The 17,289-nt window shown below is 47.2% G+C and overlaps 1 protein-coding gene across 1 annotated transcript; it reads left to right on the top strand.

Annotated features, from left to right (window-relative positions):
- The first annotated feature begins 3,653 nt into the window (after window positions 1-3,653).
- LOC141075615 (oocyte zinc finger protein XlCOF29-like) lies at window positions 3,654-17,249 on the top strand. The gene is made up of 3 exons (XM_073562721.1): window positions 3,654-3,683; window positions 16,746-16,895; window positions 17,025-17,249. Exons 1-3 carry the CDS (start codon window positions 3,654-3,656, stop codon window positions 17,247-17,249), a joined length of 405 nt encoding a protein of 134 aa, XP_073418822.1.
- The last annotated feature ends 40 nt before the right edge of the window (window positions 17,250-17,289 follow it).

The following is a 17,289-nucleotide window of genomic DNA, read 5'->3' as shown; positions in this document are numbered from 1 at the left end:
AGCACGAAACCCAACAGTGCCGTCAAGGACAACAGTCACTGCGGCACAATGTAGCAATACAATACTCAAAGCAGTCACTGTAGACCCCGATGACACTGTTGGGTTTCCTGCTAGAATACGCCTAGCACGAAACCCAACAGTGCCGTCAAGGACAACAGTCACTGCGGCACAATGTAGCAATACAATACTCAAAGCAGTCACTGTAGACCCCGATGACACTGTTGGGTTTCCTGCTAGAATACGCCTAGCACGAAACCCAACAGTGCCGTCAAGGACAACAGTCACTGCGGCACAATACAGAGCAGGGAAATACTCACTAAACGCCTTTTTGGAGGATGCTGTGGCGCTGTCCCAGCCATCCATCAACGCTGCGGCCACCTCATTCCATAGCCGCCGGGTCACCACATTGTCCTTGTACAGCCGGTCACGGCTGTCCCACAACGGCGAACGCTCCTGGACCAGGCTGATGAGCTGCTCATTATCCAGGTAGACGTCTTCATCCCGTTGTGGAACCTAGACAAAACACATTCATTAGAATAATCAAATTTAAATTGAATAAAAAGTTACAAAAAAAGAAACAAAAAAAAGAGTAAAAATAGAAGATAAAAAATAAAGAACATTACAAATCATTTGATACTTACATTCCGTATCACCACCGGGACTTGGCTTCGCTGCTCCTGCTCTTCGCCCTCACTAGTGCCGTCCGCAGATGATGATGACGATGTCTTAAGAAAGTTGAAAAAAACGTAAGAGATTTGGAGAAGCAGCAGATATACTTACCAGATGCACGAAAATAATCACCTCACGGTCTGCTTGCGCCAATTCCTGCCGCGATGGGGAATACTCCGATTCTGAAGACATACTGCATGTAAAAATAATAAAAATCATTAGTACATACATAATTTAAAAGGACAGGCATATAATGTAATATACTCACATTCTTCGCTGATATAATGGGTTCTTGGTTGACTGTCTGCTCTTCAATCTGTCAGTGTAGTAGTGGCAGAGTTTTGGCAGGCACCTCCTTTATATAGACTTTTTTTTTTTGACTTTAGAAGATTCTAACTAGGATAAAAAGTGGACACCACCCAAAAAACGCAGCGCTAAAAAATCGCATACCTGCGCATGCCAGTGCGCACGTATGCGCATCCATAGGCTATAATGGCCATTTTTAGCGCAAAACGTGCGCATACGTGCGCATGCGCTTTTTTCCAGGGCCAAAAAATGCAACATGCAGCGTCTGGAAAATACCAACGCACACCCCAAAAAAACGCAGCGCATGAAAATCGCATACATGCGCTTACAAGCGCGCATGTATGCGCACCCATGTTAAATATAGGGGAAAAATCGCATGCGCATGTATGCGTTTTTTTCCAGCGCTAAAAAACGCAAATGTGAAACCAGCCTTACCAAGGCAATTACACAGTGAGCGAACCATAAGGGTTTGAAATATATATATTTACACAGACAAAAAGCACAAAATTATAACATAGACACAGCATGCTCTTGCCAAGAAGTTTCCCCCTCAGGTGACATAAAATAATTTGTGAAAATATCTCGCACTTTGAGAGCAGAGAGCAGTCTACGTTGAGGGTTGACATGTGGTCTTGCCCTACGCACAATGTCCGACCCACGCACAACACCAGCAGAGGAGGAACAATCATGTATCCTGGTGAAGTTATGAAGAACGACACAGGCTTTTATAGCTTCATTAACATTTTGTTCACTCAGCTGAATGGCAGACTGGAGGACCCACCCTTTGGCACAAAGAATGCCAAAGGACATAAGGGACTGATTCTTGAGTTGAGCCTGGTAGCTGGCGTGGTGGGGGTAGATCTAACTGGTTAGTGCGTAACCGCCGACCCATAATGGAAGTATTGAAGACTCTTGAGTCTCCCGTCCTTCCATAGGCCCCGTTGTCGACAATTATAAACTTGTATTGAGGGTCGGCCAGAGCCAACAATACAACAGAAAAGTATTGTTTATAATTGAAGAATTGGGAGCCAGAGTTCGGCTGCTTACACACCCGGATATGTTTCCCATCAAGGGCCCCAATACAATTAGGAAACTGGCATTCCTCCTCAAAGTCCCTTGAGATCCTCAACCAGTCTTCCATCCTGGGCTCGGGCATGACGACTTGATGTAGTCTTTACCAGATTTCACTACATGTTGGCCTGACTATGCCAGAAATGGTAGATCTTCCAATGAGAAACTCATGGTGGAGGGCGGCATAAGACAGGCCAGTGGACAGGAAGCTGAAGAACAGCAGAAATGTGACATTTAGAACCAAAAAATGAGAAAAACAGCAGCTACATACATAACCAAAATGTTGGGGTTTCATATCTACTAACACACATATTTTTTCAAGGATAATGACTACGTGATATTCAGTACATATTACACATAACATTCTGGTGTGTAAGTTTAAATATATCTGGACTAAGATGAGGCCAAAACAAACCAAACAAATCCGAAAAGACACATACTTTGGCCAACACCTCATGAACATAGAGAAGGTGGTTGTATAGTACATACCGTAATGTGAGTAGAAGTCGCTCCTCTGCAGTCTAGCTTTGCGCATCCTTGTGTTCTGAAAGGTTATCCCAGGGCGCACTGTCTCCAAGAGTAGATCAAATGTTGCAAGGCTCATGCGACAGTATTGGTAGAATTTAGCTGGATGCTCCCACAGAGAAGAATAGAGGCGGTGAAAATGACCTCTTGTGAGTCGTTGCCTCAAAAGTGGATGGACCCACATGCGTCTCCTCCTCCGCGGATCCACTATCACTGGGTATGGCTATCCAAAGCAACGTGACAAAAGCCAGTTGAAGAGAACCTGCTCAGTTGTGTTGAAACTCAGACTGTCATGTTGGCCATACAACACCAACACACCTAGACAAGGCAAGGTCAAAAATGGACAGAATGGAGGCAGCCACCTGTTACAGAGGCAATAAATAGGGTGTAGGCTAATGATTTCAATAGTTTGCAGGCCTCAAAACCGTTACATGTCCATTTTGCAAGCCTGTGAGAAAATCTCCGCATACGGATGCCATACGGATTACATACGGATGCAGACATGCGCAAAATACGCGACCACACCTTGAGTACGGATGACATACGGAGCACTATTTAGGGGTCATTCATCCGTATTACGCATGTAAACTACGGACCGTATTTTGCGTCGGTTAGTGTGACCCCGGCCTATGGGTCAAAATAGTGTATAAGCCGACCTAACTCCTGTTCAGGGAGATCTCTTATATCTTGAGAATCTCCAGCACGGACCGCATCATGCCTCAAGACCACATGTAAGAACCAATGAATGCTTGTTTTCTCTTCTTTTAATCTAATACTTATTTCTGTGTGCTATGAACTTACTTTTCTTCATTTTTGTAATCACTTTTTGAATGAACATTAAACAAGATTTGTTTTATCCACACAATTCAGTACTGTTTCCCTTTCTATCCTCACTGTGCTCTTACTTAAAAAAGTAGGAAAGTGTTATTTTTTCTACACATAGTTGTGTCAATATAACTGTAATGACCTGCAGAACACAGCGATCAGATTATTTACAGGAATCGGTAAATTACGGGAAAAACAAAATGGCGTAATTGATATTTTTCTCTATAAAACCCATAAAATAATGTGATAAAGCTGTGATGCGGACGGAGGACGTGTTCACACGTAGCGTAAATGCTGCGTTCTTTCTTCTGTAAATGTCTGACCCAGATGACGTAGTGACAATCCTCCCTGATTATAGCGCGTTTGCTGCGTTTCTTCTTTTTTGCATTTTCCCCCATATTTGATGCTTTTTTGGCAGATATGAATCCGCGTTTAACACTTTTTTAATAGTACAGAAAAGCTTTGATTCTGCGCTTATAAATGTGACGGCGGTTTTCTCTTCATACATTTTTTTTCTTAATACGTTTTTTTCAGAAGAAGCCTATAAAGGGAAAACGCATCAAAACCCAGAGGTCCGCAGGGTCTTCAGACCACAGAGAGCGCAGATTTCATGAGAACTGCGGCGCTATCAGACTCCAACACTCAGTATCTTCCATGATGTAACAGTCAGGATTCCTCTAGATTCTCGTCTCTCCGCCTGGTTACAGCTGTTCTTCCTTTCTCCCCTTTTCTTTCCTCGCCTTTCCCATTCCTTCTCTTCCCCTCCCGCCTCTTAAATGTTTTATATATAAGGTATTACATGTGTCCCGTAACCCCTTTCCCGGCCTATCCGGTGCAGACCAATCTTTTTCATTTCCTTTTGATCCCTTTCCCTTTTCCCCATGTTCCTTAACCCATTCATGACCATACTAGTACGGCGCAGGTAACTTCTCTCCCTTTGATGTCGGCTCCGGCGGTGAGCCTGCATCTTTCCCAGCACACGTCAGCTCAAGTGAGGTATTCTGCTACATACAGGTGATCTGATCATCGCAGAGCCGATCGAGTTATGGCAGCTTCTAGTCTCCCATGGAAACTAATGAAGCAGGCCAAAAGTAAAAAAAATGTTTTTAAAAATATAAAAAAATAAAAAATATAAAAGTTCAAATCACCCCCCTTTCACCCCATTCAAAATAAAATAGAAAAATCAAACATACACAAATTTGGTATCGCCGCGTTCAGAATCGCCCGATCTATCAATAAAACAAGGAACAACCCGATCACTAGACGGTGTAGTGAGAAAAAGAGTCAAAATGCCAGAATTAAGGTGTTTTGATCGCCGCAACATTGAATTAAAATGCCATAACGGATGATCAAAAGATCGTATCTGCACCAATATGGGATCATTAAAAACATCAGCTCAGTGCGCAAACAATAAGCCCTCACCCAACCCAAGATCATGAAAAATGGAGACGCTACGGGTCTTGGAAAATGGCACACTTTTTTTTTTCCAACAAATTATGTATTTTTTTGACCACTTAAATACAAAAGAACTGAGACCTGTTTGGTGTCTATGACCTTGTAATGACCTGGAGAATCATAATGGCAGGGCAGTCTTAGCATTTGGTGAATATGGTAGAAAGAAAATCCAAAAAAAGTTGTGGAGTTACACTTTTTTGCAATTTCACCGCACTTGGAAATTTTTTCCCATTTTTGAGTACACGATATGGTGAAACCAATGATGTCGTTCCAAAGCACAACTTGTCCCGCAACAAACAAGCCCTAAGGCTGGTTTCACATTTGCGTTTTTTAGCGCTGGAAAAAAACGCATACGTGCGCATGCGATTTTTCCCCTATATTTAACATGGGTGCGCATACCTGCGCGCTGGCATGCGCACGTATGCGATTTTCATGCGCTGCGTTTTTTTGGGGTGTGCGTTGGTATTTTCCAGACGCAGCATGTTGCATTTTTTGGCCCTGGAAAAAAGCGCATGCGCACGTATGCGCACGTTTTGCGCTAAAAATGGCCATTATAGCCTATGGATGCGCATACGTGCGCACTGGCATGCGCATGTATGCTTTTTTTTAGCGCTGCGTTTTTTTGGTGGTGTCCACTTGTTGTCCTAGTTATAATCTTCTAAAGTCAAAAAAAAAAGTCTATATAAAGGAGGTGCCTGCCAAAACTCTGCCACTACTACACTGACAGATTGAAGAGCAGACAGTCAACCAAGAACCCATTATATCAGCGAAGAATGTGAGTATATTACATTATATGCCTGTCCTTTTAAATTATGTATGTACTAATGATTTTTATTATTTTTACATGCAGTATGTGTTCAGAATCCGAGTATTCCCCATCGCGGCAGGAATTGGCGCAAGCAGACCGTGAGGTGATTATTTTCGTGCATCTGGTAAGTATATCTGCTGCTTCTCCAAATCTCTTACGTTTTTTTCAACTTTTTTAAGACATCGTCATCATCATCTGCGGACGGGACTAGTGAGGGCGAAGAGCAGGAGCAGCGAAGCCAAGTCCCGGTGGTGATACGGAATGTAAGTATCAAATGATTTGTAATGTTCTTTATTTTTTATCTTCTATTTTTACTCTTTTTTATGTTTCTTTTTTTGTAACTTTTTATTCAATTTAAATTTGATTATTCTAATGAATGTGTTTTGTCTAGGTTCCACAACGGGATGAAGACGTCTACCTGGATAATGAGCAGCTCATCAGCCTGGTCCAGGAGCGTTCGCCGTTGTGGGACAGCCGTGACCGGCTGCACAAGGACATTGTGGTGACCCGGCGGCTATGGAATGAGGTGGCCGCAGCGTTGATTGATGGCTGGGACAGCGCCACAGCATCCTCCAAAAAGGCGTTTAGTGAGTATTTCCCTGCTCTGTATTGTGCCGCAGTGACTGTTGTCCTTGACGGCACTGTTGGGTTTCGTGCTAGGCATATTCTAGCAGGAAACCCAACAGTGTCATCGGGGTCTACAGTGACTGCTTTGAGTATTGTATTGCTACATTGTGCCGCAGTGACTGTTGTCCTTGACGGCACTGTTGGGTTTCGTGCTAGGTGTATTCTAGCAGGAAACCCAACAGTGTCATCGGGGTCTACAGTGACTGCTTTGAGTATTGTATTGCTACATTGTGCCGCAGTGACTGTTGTCCTTGACGGCACTGTTGGGTTTCGTGCTAGGTGTATTCTAGCAGGAAACCCAACAGTGTCATCGGGGTCTACAGTGACTGCTTTGAGTATTGTATTGCTACATTGTGCCGCAGTGACTGTTGTCCTTTACGGCACTGTTGGGTTTCGTGCTAGGCATATTCTAGCAGGAAACCCAACAGTGTCATCGGGGTCTACAGTGACTGCTTTGAGTATTGTATTGCTACATTGTGCCGCAGTGACTGTTGTCCTTGACGGCACTGTTGGGTTTCGTGCTAGGCATATTCTAGCAGGAAACCCAACAGTGTCATCGGGGTCTACAGTGACTGCTTTGAGTATTGTATTGCTACATTGTGCCACAGTGACTGTTGTCCTTGACGGCACTGTTTTTTTTTTTATCAACAGTGGACAAAGTCCGAACACGTTGGCGTTCGATCAAGGACCGCTTCAACAGTGATGTTCGTGCTGAGGGCCAGGTTCGCAGTGGATCTGCGTCAAGGACCAGAACTAGATACCGTCACTATCACGCGTTGCAGTTCCTAAGACCGGTCCTTGCCACGAGATCGTAAGTATTATAAATTTTGGGTTTTTATTTTTATTAATCTGTGTTTTTCTAATCCACAGCTGATGCTTCTTGTACAGGCATGGTAGTAATGATTTTCCTTTCTTCCACAGCACCTGGAGCAGCACCCTGCAACCTAGCCCTGGAGCGGTCCTTCCTTGGACGTCCTTTGACCCGTCCCAGCCATCCGACAGCCAGGAAGCACCTTGCAGGTCAACCACACACACAGCTGGTGACCAGGAAGCTGGGCCATCAGGTGTTCCCCTGTCCCAGGTCTCTGCCACTGGTTATGCGGGCACTACCCGCCAGCGGCAGAGGGCCTTGGACAGGAATGTCTTGCCCGAGTTTATGCATTTGAGCGAGACATTTAATTCCAGCCTCAAGTCACTGTCCGACAGAGTTGAAAGCGGTTTTGCACTCATGGAACATGGTTTTAACCACTTTGAACACCGCTTCAATTCTGTAGAACAGCGCCTTGACCGTCTGGAGGCCGACCTCAACAGACCAGCACACCATTTTTTTAGTAAGATTGAAAAGGGCATGGCGGAACACCTTAGTCCTGATCAACAGCTGAATGTGCTGCAGGCCTGCAACAATGCTTTCTTGCAGGCTATGCAGCATAATCGGTACGGTCAGCAGTCAGTGGTGTCCTTTCCACCTGTGCCACCATTGACTCGCTTCACCTCACTACCGACTTGTGCTGCATACCACTGCACGGACACCTCTATTCAAAGCCAGGACACCCACCGTTACACCACCACAAGTCTGAGTGCAGCTGGTCACTTCACCGACACCACCATGGCAAGCGCTGCTCCTGTCTGGAGCACCACCGCCACTCCCATGCATGCGTGGAGCTCAGCCACCACTAGGCAAACATGGAACAGCCCTGCCGCTACAACAACATGTAGTAGCCCTGCCACCACCACTCTGCAAACCTGGACCATCACTGCCGCCACCAGTCCTCCTGCAAGGACGAGCACTGACAACGAAGAGCAGCAGCAGCAGCCACCTCAGCAGCAGCAGCCACCTCAGCAGCAGCCACCTCAGCAGCAGCAGCAGCCACCTCAGCAGCAGCAGCAGCCACCTCAGCAGCAGCAGCAACCACCTCAGCAGCAGCAACCACCTCAGCAGCAGCAGCCACCTCAGCAGCAGCCGCCACCTCAGCAGCAGCCGCCACCTCAGCAGCAGCAGCCGCCACCTCAGCAGCAGCAGCCATACCAGCAGACGGGGGACCTACATTCCATATTTGCCCCTAGTTCAAGGCGAAATCTATCAAGGCGGGCATTGGGCCAAAGTCGGTCCAGGCACACAAGCCTACGGCGACATGCCATTACAACTAATGTACCTGAACAGATTTCCTCTCCTCCAAGTGTTCCTAGTTTAATTCCCTTAACTGGACTACCTTCCCCCACAAGTTTTGTTGCCCCTTCCCCTCAAACACCGTCTTCAACTGCAAGTGTTGCATATTCCCTGCACACCCCCAAATTGAAACCATCTGCCCCCAAACGCCGGAAAAAATAATTTTTTGGTTTATTTTTGTGATAAAAAATAAATTTACATTTGTGGTTCACCATTACTAAGTTTCATTAATGTTGTTTGCGCCGCTAATACACACTGATGGGTAAATACATGTTAAAAACCAACCCAAGGCCTAGTATAGTCATATGTGAAATAACACGGACTAGTATAGTCATACCAAGGCCTAGTGTAATAACTCGAGTTTTACCAACTTGGATCTGGTTTCATGAAAAACAAACTGTTGAAACTTGTCTTAAAAATAAGTTTCTTTCTAGTTTCACCAGTTTGTTTTTTGTGAAACAAGATGCTAGTTGTTAAAAATCGAGTTATTACAGTAGGCCTTGGTATGACTATACTAGGCCGTGGTATTTCACATATTACTATACTACTAGCCCCAAGGCCTACTATACTCATATTTGAAATACCACGGCCTAGTATAGTCATTCCAAGGCCTAGTGTAATAACTCTAGTTTTACCAACTAGAATCTGGTTTCATGAAAAACAAACTGTTGAAACTTGTCAAGTTTCACCCGTTTGTTTTTCGTGAAACAAGATCCTAGTTGGCAAAAATCGAGTAGGCCTTGTTATGACTATACTAGGCCGTGGTATTTCACATATGACTATACTAGTAGGCCCAAGGCCTACTATACTCATATTTGAAATACCACGGCCTAGTATAGTCATTCCAAGGCCTAGTGTAATAACTCTAGTTTTACCAACTAGAATCTGGTTTCATGAAAAACAAACTGTTGAAACTTGTCAAGTTTCACCCGTTTGTTTTTCGTGAAACAAGATCCTAGTTGGCAAAAATCGAGTAGGCCTTGTTATGACTATACTAGGCCGTGGTATTTCACATATGACTATACTAGTAGGCCCAAGGCCTACTATACTCATATTTGAAATACCACGGCCTAGTATAGTCATTCCAAGGCCTAGTGTAATAACTCTAGTTTTACCAACTAGAATCTGGTTTCATGAAAAACAAACTGTTGAAACTTGTCAAGTTTCACCCGTTTGTTTTTCGTGAAACAAGATCCTAGTTGGCAAAAATCGAGTAGGCCTTGTTATGACTATACTAGGCCGTGGTATTTCACATATGACTATACTAGTAGGCCCAAGGCCTACTATACTCATATTTGAAATACCACGGCCTAGTATAGTCATTCCAAGGCCTAGTGTAATAACTTGTAATGGAGCAGATTACATTCATCCACTCAATGCTGACTTGTATTCCCCATGGACTTTCATTGGGGTTGGGTTTTGAGGGTTGTGTTTTGAGAAAATCACATACTTTGTTTTAAACTAGTTGCACAATTTTCTCTTGAAAAAAAATGGTTTCCTGATTCATGGCCTGCAGCTTTGCTCGTTCCAATATATTTCACGCAGACTAGCAATGCTGCATTTTAACTCATATGTGTATTTACCTGCCCAGGTGTGTGAACATAAAAAAATTCAGTTATACATGGGAAGTTTTTTATTTAATTGGAGTTTAAAAAATATAGTGCACTCAGTAATGGTATCAAATAAGGATTTTTATTACCATAAACAAACAACAACATTACACCATTTCATCTTGCCAGTGCACCCGTCCTACATCAGAAATAAAGTAGGCCGCAAATTGGTCCCTCATTTGGCCAACTTCAACGGATGACCTGAGAGTGTGCTGAGTGAATTCAGGCAATGGGTTAGGAGCATCATCGTCCAGTTCAAAGGTCGGGTGCTCTTTAGCCATCACAAAGTTATGTAGAACCACACAGGCCTTCACCACCTCATCGACTGTTTCAAGTTTAAGATTAATGGCCGTGCCCAGAATTCGCCATCTGGAAACAAGAATCCCAAAAGCACACTCGACAGTTCTTCTGGCCCTGGTCAGCCTGTAATTAAATATTTTTTTGGTGTGGTCCAAGTCCCGGCTGGAGTAGGGTTTCAGTAAGTTTCCGCACATTTGAAAAGCCTCATCGCCAACCATTACAAAGGGCAGTGGCGGAGCTTCGGTGTGAGGAAGAGGCCGTGGCATAGGGAAATTAAATTGGTTGCCATACAACCTCCGGCCCATGTCTGAGTTTTTAAAAGCCTGTGAGTCATTACCACGGCCAAATGCTCCAATGTCCACTGCTACAAACATACATCCGGCATCCGCAATCGCAATGAGTACTATTGAAAAGTACTTTTTGTAATTATAGTACTCAGATCCCGTTCTTTGGGGTTTGATGATCCGTATGTGTTTCCAATCAACAGCTCCCAAACAGTTGGGAAAATTGCATACTGTCCAGAATTTGTCAGCAATTTCCATCCACTTTTCAGCGGTGGGCAGGGGCATAAATTCTGGGCAAAGAACATTCCAGAGAGCCCGGCAGGTGTCAGCAACAATTCCAGACAAGGTAGAGATTCCAATACGGTACTGGAAGTGTAGTGAAGATAGGGTTTCTCCAGTCGCCAGGAATCTGTGAACAGACAAAGAAGTAAAATTAATATTTATGAATATTATTTTAAAAAACTATAAAATAAAATATTAGTACATTCACGAAAACTAATTACCCAAGGTTTTGAATACTAAATTTAAAAAAAAAACATCAGACCGCACCCCTTGGTTTTTAAAACATACCGTAATGTCACCAGTAGCCGTTCCTCAGGAGGAATCGCACGACGGAGCTGTGTGTCCTGTCTCCGGATGGATTGTTGGACACGAGCAAGCAAATCCATGAAACTTTCATGGGACATCCTGATATAATCTGTAAATTTCTCCGGGTTTGCCTGTAGCTCGCTGTAGAGGGTGTGGTATGCCCCACGGCTCTCCCGGAGTTCAACAATCGGATGTATCCACATACGCCGCCGTCTTCGCTGCCTCTCTCTCTTCCTTTGTTCATGGCAAGCAACTGCATACGCCTGAGCCATCGCGATGTCCAAATCCAAGTTGAAGTGAAAACTCTTCCAGCGCAGATCCATGGTCACGAGAAGAATCAAGCAAATGTGAAGAATACTGTAGACAGGGTCTATATATTAACATACCACACCCACAATGAAGTCCCATTGGTCTTGTGTGTTGTTGAATGGTTGTTTTTTCATTTTTGTGGGGTTTTTCCAAAATCTGTAAAAAAACGCTAACGCACAAAAAACGCATACAAACGCGCAAAAACGCTGCGTTTTTTTCCTGCATGCGCATAAAAATGCTTGAAAAAAACGCAGCGTTTGTATGCATTTGTATGCGTTTTTTTAATGCGTTTTTTTTGCGGGAAAAACGCGCTGCAAAAAAAAGCAAGTGTGAAACTAGCCTAACATGGCCATACTGACGGAAACATAAAAAAGTTATGGCTGTGGGAAGAAGGGGGGGCGAAAAACAGAAATGCAAAAATGAAAAAGGGTAAGGTCTCGAAGGGGTTAAAAATCCTATTTTTCCTTCCCCGTTCTCCTCCTTAACCCTTTCTCCCCTTTATTCTGCCTCTATCTTTCATGACTTTACATTTCTCTTTATTGCTGTTGTTTTGTTCTCGTCTGTATTACTGGGTATTTATAATCTGTCTCCCCTTTTTCTTTACCTCATTTATGTAAATAAATCCTTAATAAAAACTACTTTACCATAAAAGGCGCCCGCTGTGCGCCCGAGGACGCGGCTGATCTGTGCGGATTTGGGGCTTTTCTCTCTAATAAAATCGCGGGTAAAAAACTGCAGAAACTTTATTAAGTGCAGAATCAAAGCTTTTCTGTCCTCTAAAAAGCGCATTAAAACCGCGGCTTCACCTCTGCACCAAGAACGCATCAAATAAGGGGGAGAAGATCGTTATTGTAGATGGTGCGGATCCTGCAGAAAACAAAAAACACCGTATTTCTGCAGTGTGTGAACACAGCCTTACAGACACAAATAAGCTGGATGTCGTATAGTGACGCTACATAAAGAGGAGAACGTTCTGGAGGCTCCGACTGTGAATGACGGCACAAAAAATAATCCCCAGGTCCCACGCACGCTGGACCAGAGACCTATGAATCCATCTGCTCATCTCTAGTCCCAACTGTCCCGGATACAGCGGACAGTCCCGGATTTGGGTCTACACCCTGCAGTCTCAGGCGTCTGCTGAATTTCCCTCACTACCAGCGCCCCTCTGACAACCCCTCCTGCCGGGGGAGAAAGCAGTGCTAAATGGCCATGGATTAGGGTGAGGCCAAAGTTTGCTGCTATGCGCGTCGCATGCTCTGTGCCTCTTTCTGTGCTTCAAAAGTTGTGAGGTGTGCACAGTTACTTGGTGTAACACTGGTGGATGTGGACCCACTGCACCATCGGCCACGCTTACCTACACACACAGCTTCGCTCCGTACACCACGTACACACACGGCTCTGCTCTGTACACCTCGTACACACGGCTCCGGTCCGCACACCTCGTACACACAGTGCTCCGCTCCGTACACCTCGTACACACACAGCTCCGCTCCGTACACCTCGTATACACAGGGCTCCGTTCCGTACACCTCGTACATACAGGGCTCCGCTCCGTACAGCTCATACACACACGGCTCCGCTGCGTACACCCCGTACACACACGGCTCCTCTCCGTACACCTCGTACACACACGGCTCTGCTCCTTACACCTCGTACACACACGGCTCCGCTCCGTACACCTCGTACACACAGGGCTCCGCTCCGTACACCATGTATACACACGGCTCTGCTCCGTACACCTCGTACACACACGGCTCTGCTCCTTACACCTCGTACACACACGGCTCCGCTCCGTACACCTTGTACACACACGGCTCCGCTCCGTACACCTCGTACACACACGGCTCCGCTCCGTACACCTCGTACACACAGGGCTCCGCTCCGTACACCCTGTATACACACGGCTCTGCTCCGTACACCTCGTACACACACGGCTCTGCTCCTTACACCTCGTACACACGCGGCTCTGCTCCGTACACCTCGTACACACACGGCTCTGCTCCTTACACCTCGTACACACACGGCTCTGCTCCTTACACCTCGTACACACACGGCTCCGCTCCGTACACCTCGTACACACAGGGCTCCGCTCCGTACACCATGTATACACACGGCTCTGCTCCGTACACCTCGTACACACACGGCTCTGCTCCTTACACCTCGTACACACACGGCTCCGCTCCGTACACCTCGTACACACACGGCTCCGCTCCGTACACCTCGTACACACACGGCTCCGCTCCGTACACCTCGTACACACAGGGCTCCGCTCCGTACACCCTGTATACACACGGCTCTGCTCCGAACATCTCGTACACACGCGGCTCCGCTCCGTACACCTCGTACACTCGCGGCTCCGCTCCGTACACCCCGTACACACGCGGCTCCGCTCCGTACACCTCGTACACACGCGGCTCCGCTCCGTACACCTCGTACACACGCGGCTCCGCTCCGTACACCTCGTACACACGCGGCTCCGCTCCGTACACCTCGTACACACGCGGCTCCGCTCCGTACACCTCGTACACACGCGGCTCCGCTCCGTACACCCCGTACACACGCGGCTCAGCTCCGTACACCCCGTACACACGCGGCTCAGCTCCGTACACCCCGTACACACGCGGCTCCGCTCCGTACACCCCGTACACACGCGGCTCCGCTCCGTACACCCCGTACACACGCGGCTCCGCTCCGTACACCCCGTACACACGCGGCTCAGCTCCGTACACCCCGTACACACGCGGCTCCGCTCCGTACACCCCGTACACACGCGGCTCCGCTCCGTACACCCCGTACACACGCGGCTCCGCTCCGTACACCCCGTACACACGCGGCTCCGCTCCGTACACCCCGTACACACGCGGCTCCGCTCCGTACACCTCGTACACACGCGGCTCCGCTCCGTACACCTCGTACACACGCGGCTCCTCTCCGTACACCTCGTACACACGCGGCTCCGCTCCGTACACCTCGTACACACGCGGCTCCGCTCCGTACACCTCGTACACACGCGGCTCCGCTCCGTACACCTCGTACACACGCGGCTCCGCTCCGTACACCTCGTACACACGCGGCTCCGCTCCGTACACCTCGTACACACGCGGCTCCGCTCCGTACACCTCGTACACACGCGGCTCCGCTCCGTACACCTCGTACACACGCGGCTCCGCTCCGTACACCTCGTACACACGCGGCTCCGCTCCGTACACCTCGTACACACGCGGCTCCGCTCCGTACACCTCGTACACACGCGGCTCCGCTCCGTACACCTCGTACACACACGGCTCCGCTCTGTACACCTCGTACACACACGGCTCCGCTCCGTACACCTCGTACACACGCGGCTCCGCTCCGTACACCTCGTACACACGCGGCTCCGCTCCGTACACCTCGTACACACACGGCTCCGCTCCGCACACCTCGTACACACGGCTCTGCTACATCCACCCTGTAAACCCCTCCTGACCCCACACAGAAACTTCCCCTCATCCAGCACCATGACAACCAGCACAGCAGAGTCCTGCACACACTGAGGCCCCTGATCATGTGACCCCTGACTCCTCCCCTCCTGTGACCTCATCACAGGTCCTGTGCACAGAGCAGTCATATATGTGGCGGACGCTCCTGGACCTTCTGCTTTCTGGGTCGGTTCCTCCTGTGAGTCCTGTTAACCCTTTCGCCCCCTGTCGTCTCCTTTCTGACAGGACAATCTCTGAATTCGGACAGTGTGACAGGAATTTCAGCAATGTGGAAGGAAGAAATGACAATTTTACTGTTTTCCTCACAGAAATGTGACTTTCCCCCCAATGTATCATTGTCCTAAAGGTGACAGGAGCGCTGAGGCCGCATAGTGCGCCGTGTCTCCTGAGTGCTGATACCCCACAGGCTCGGGAGGGAAGGGGCGCCATTGTGGCTGGGATAGACGGCGGACGCCGTGTGACGTGTGAAGAGCGCCGACACCAGAACAGCAGAGACCCCACAAGTGGCCCCATGTTACCCCCTCCACCTCTGGGGGCTCATCTAGGGGGCAGGGAGGATTATTAACCCTCAGGGGGTCACAGAATTGTGTAACATTGAGCGGAGGAATGAAATGTTCCCACTAAAATGTCGCTCCGTCCCCGAGTCTGTAATTATCACACGGGAGAAGAGGAGAAAACAGAAACCACTTGTTCCACAATTTCCCCTGAGTGCCGATACCCCATAAGGGGCCGGACACTCCTCAGGAGGGAAGGAGCGCCGTCTGACAGGGCAGAGTCTGCTCTTATGGTGTTAGGGGCCATGTCACATTATCAGAGCCCCCAATAAGAGGCGCCATGTTACACCCGCCACCTCTCAATTACTCATCTTTCTCCCAGAATTTTATACCATTGGGCGATGAGGAAAAAATAATTACATTTTACCACAAAAAATAGTTTTATCTTCAGAGCAGCCATAGAAGCTGTCAGTGCTGAGAGACTGGATTGTTACAGGAGCCTGAAGAAGGAGCCGCTGTGCTCTGCAAGCTGCAAACACACTATTATCTGGTTATAAAGGCGTCACTCCTAGAATAGTTATATCATCATTGGGCAGAAAAGTCTTCACATCCATCTTGTAATATGGGAAAGTCTAAGGCCAGAAATAAACCCCATAAATCACTGTACATGGAGACTTTGGGATCAGATCATTTCTGTCCGTTGTGTTTGTGGAAACTAAAAATCTTTTCTAAAAGCCTCAAACTTCTGTGTGTGACTCAGAGCTGAGATCTAACGTGATAGAAGATTCCAGTGCGGGGAAGACGGGAAACCTTCATATAGACGGCCGGTGGGGATGGAGGCAGTGACCGACTCTGGCCACATCTGTCTCTAGAGCCGCAGTAGAAGATGAAGATGTCGTTCTCACCATGAAGGAGTTATTTCTCATGTCGCGTGTAATGAATATCTCCTGCAGTATTGCTAATGCCGATTCCAGTGTCGGTAATGAGACGAGAATTAGCGTTATGGAAGATGAGTCTATGAGGAACGTGTTCAGCTGCCGACTCCGAGGAGGAAACTGCTTGTTGTCTGTGGACTAAATATATAGGTTTTATTAGTAGATGTCAGGGGAGAAAACTAAACCCTGTAAGATAATAAATCTCCTCATATGTTTCCCTTATTATCTCCAGTAATTGTATTATTACACAGGATTCTTATGATGTTACATCGGATCATCTTCCTCTCATTCAGGTCTCTACAATATCGGATCCTCTCAGTGAAGATCTTCTACAGAAGAGAATTTTCCTGATTTACCCATCAAGGATGGATATGGACAGAGACAAGATGGCGGAGAGGATGTTGCACCTCACCCTAGAGATCCTCTTCCGTCTCACTGGAGAGGTGAGAGATTCTGATGACGTCACATTACATCATTGTTATCTATGGGAATAACAGATGGACAGAACTGGAGAGGTGAGGACTCTGGAAATGTCTGTAGTGAGATTTATTAATGTGTCCCTCCCTTACCAGGATTACACAGTGGTGAAGAAGACCTCTAGTGATCGCTGTCAGGACCCTGTGTCTGAAGGATGTGGAAGACCCCTGAGCCCAATCACGGGGCCTCCACCTCACCCCCTGATCCCTGAGGACATCAATGACCAGAAGATCCTAGACCTCATCTACAAGATGATTGAGCTGCTGACTGGAGAGGTGACACTGCTGGGAATGCTGGGACATTATACAGTAACACTATGAAGGGATCGGGGGATGACGGTATCATTGTATGTGTCAGGTT

This window comes from Dendrobates tinctorius, unplaced genomic scaffold (genome assembly GCF_039654945.1).
Source record: "Dendrobates tinctorius isolate UK_male_01 unplaced genomic scaffold, ASM3965494v1 ptg000366l, whole genome shotgun sequence".
In the NCBI taxonomy this organism is placed as follows: domain Eukaryota; kingdom Metazoa; phylum Chordata; class Amphibia; order Anura; family Dendrobatidae; genus Dendrobates; species Dendrobates tinctorius.
This window is presented reverse-complemented; position numbering and strand designations above follow the sequence as displayed.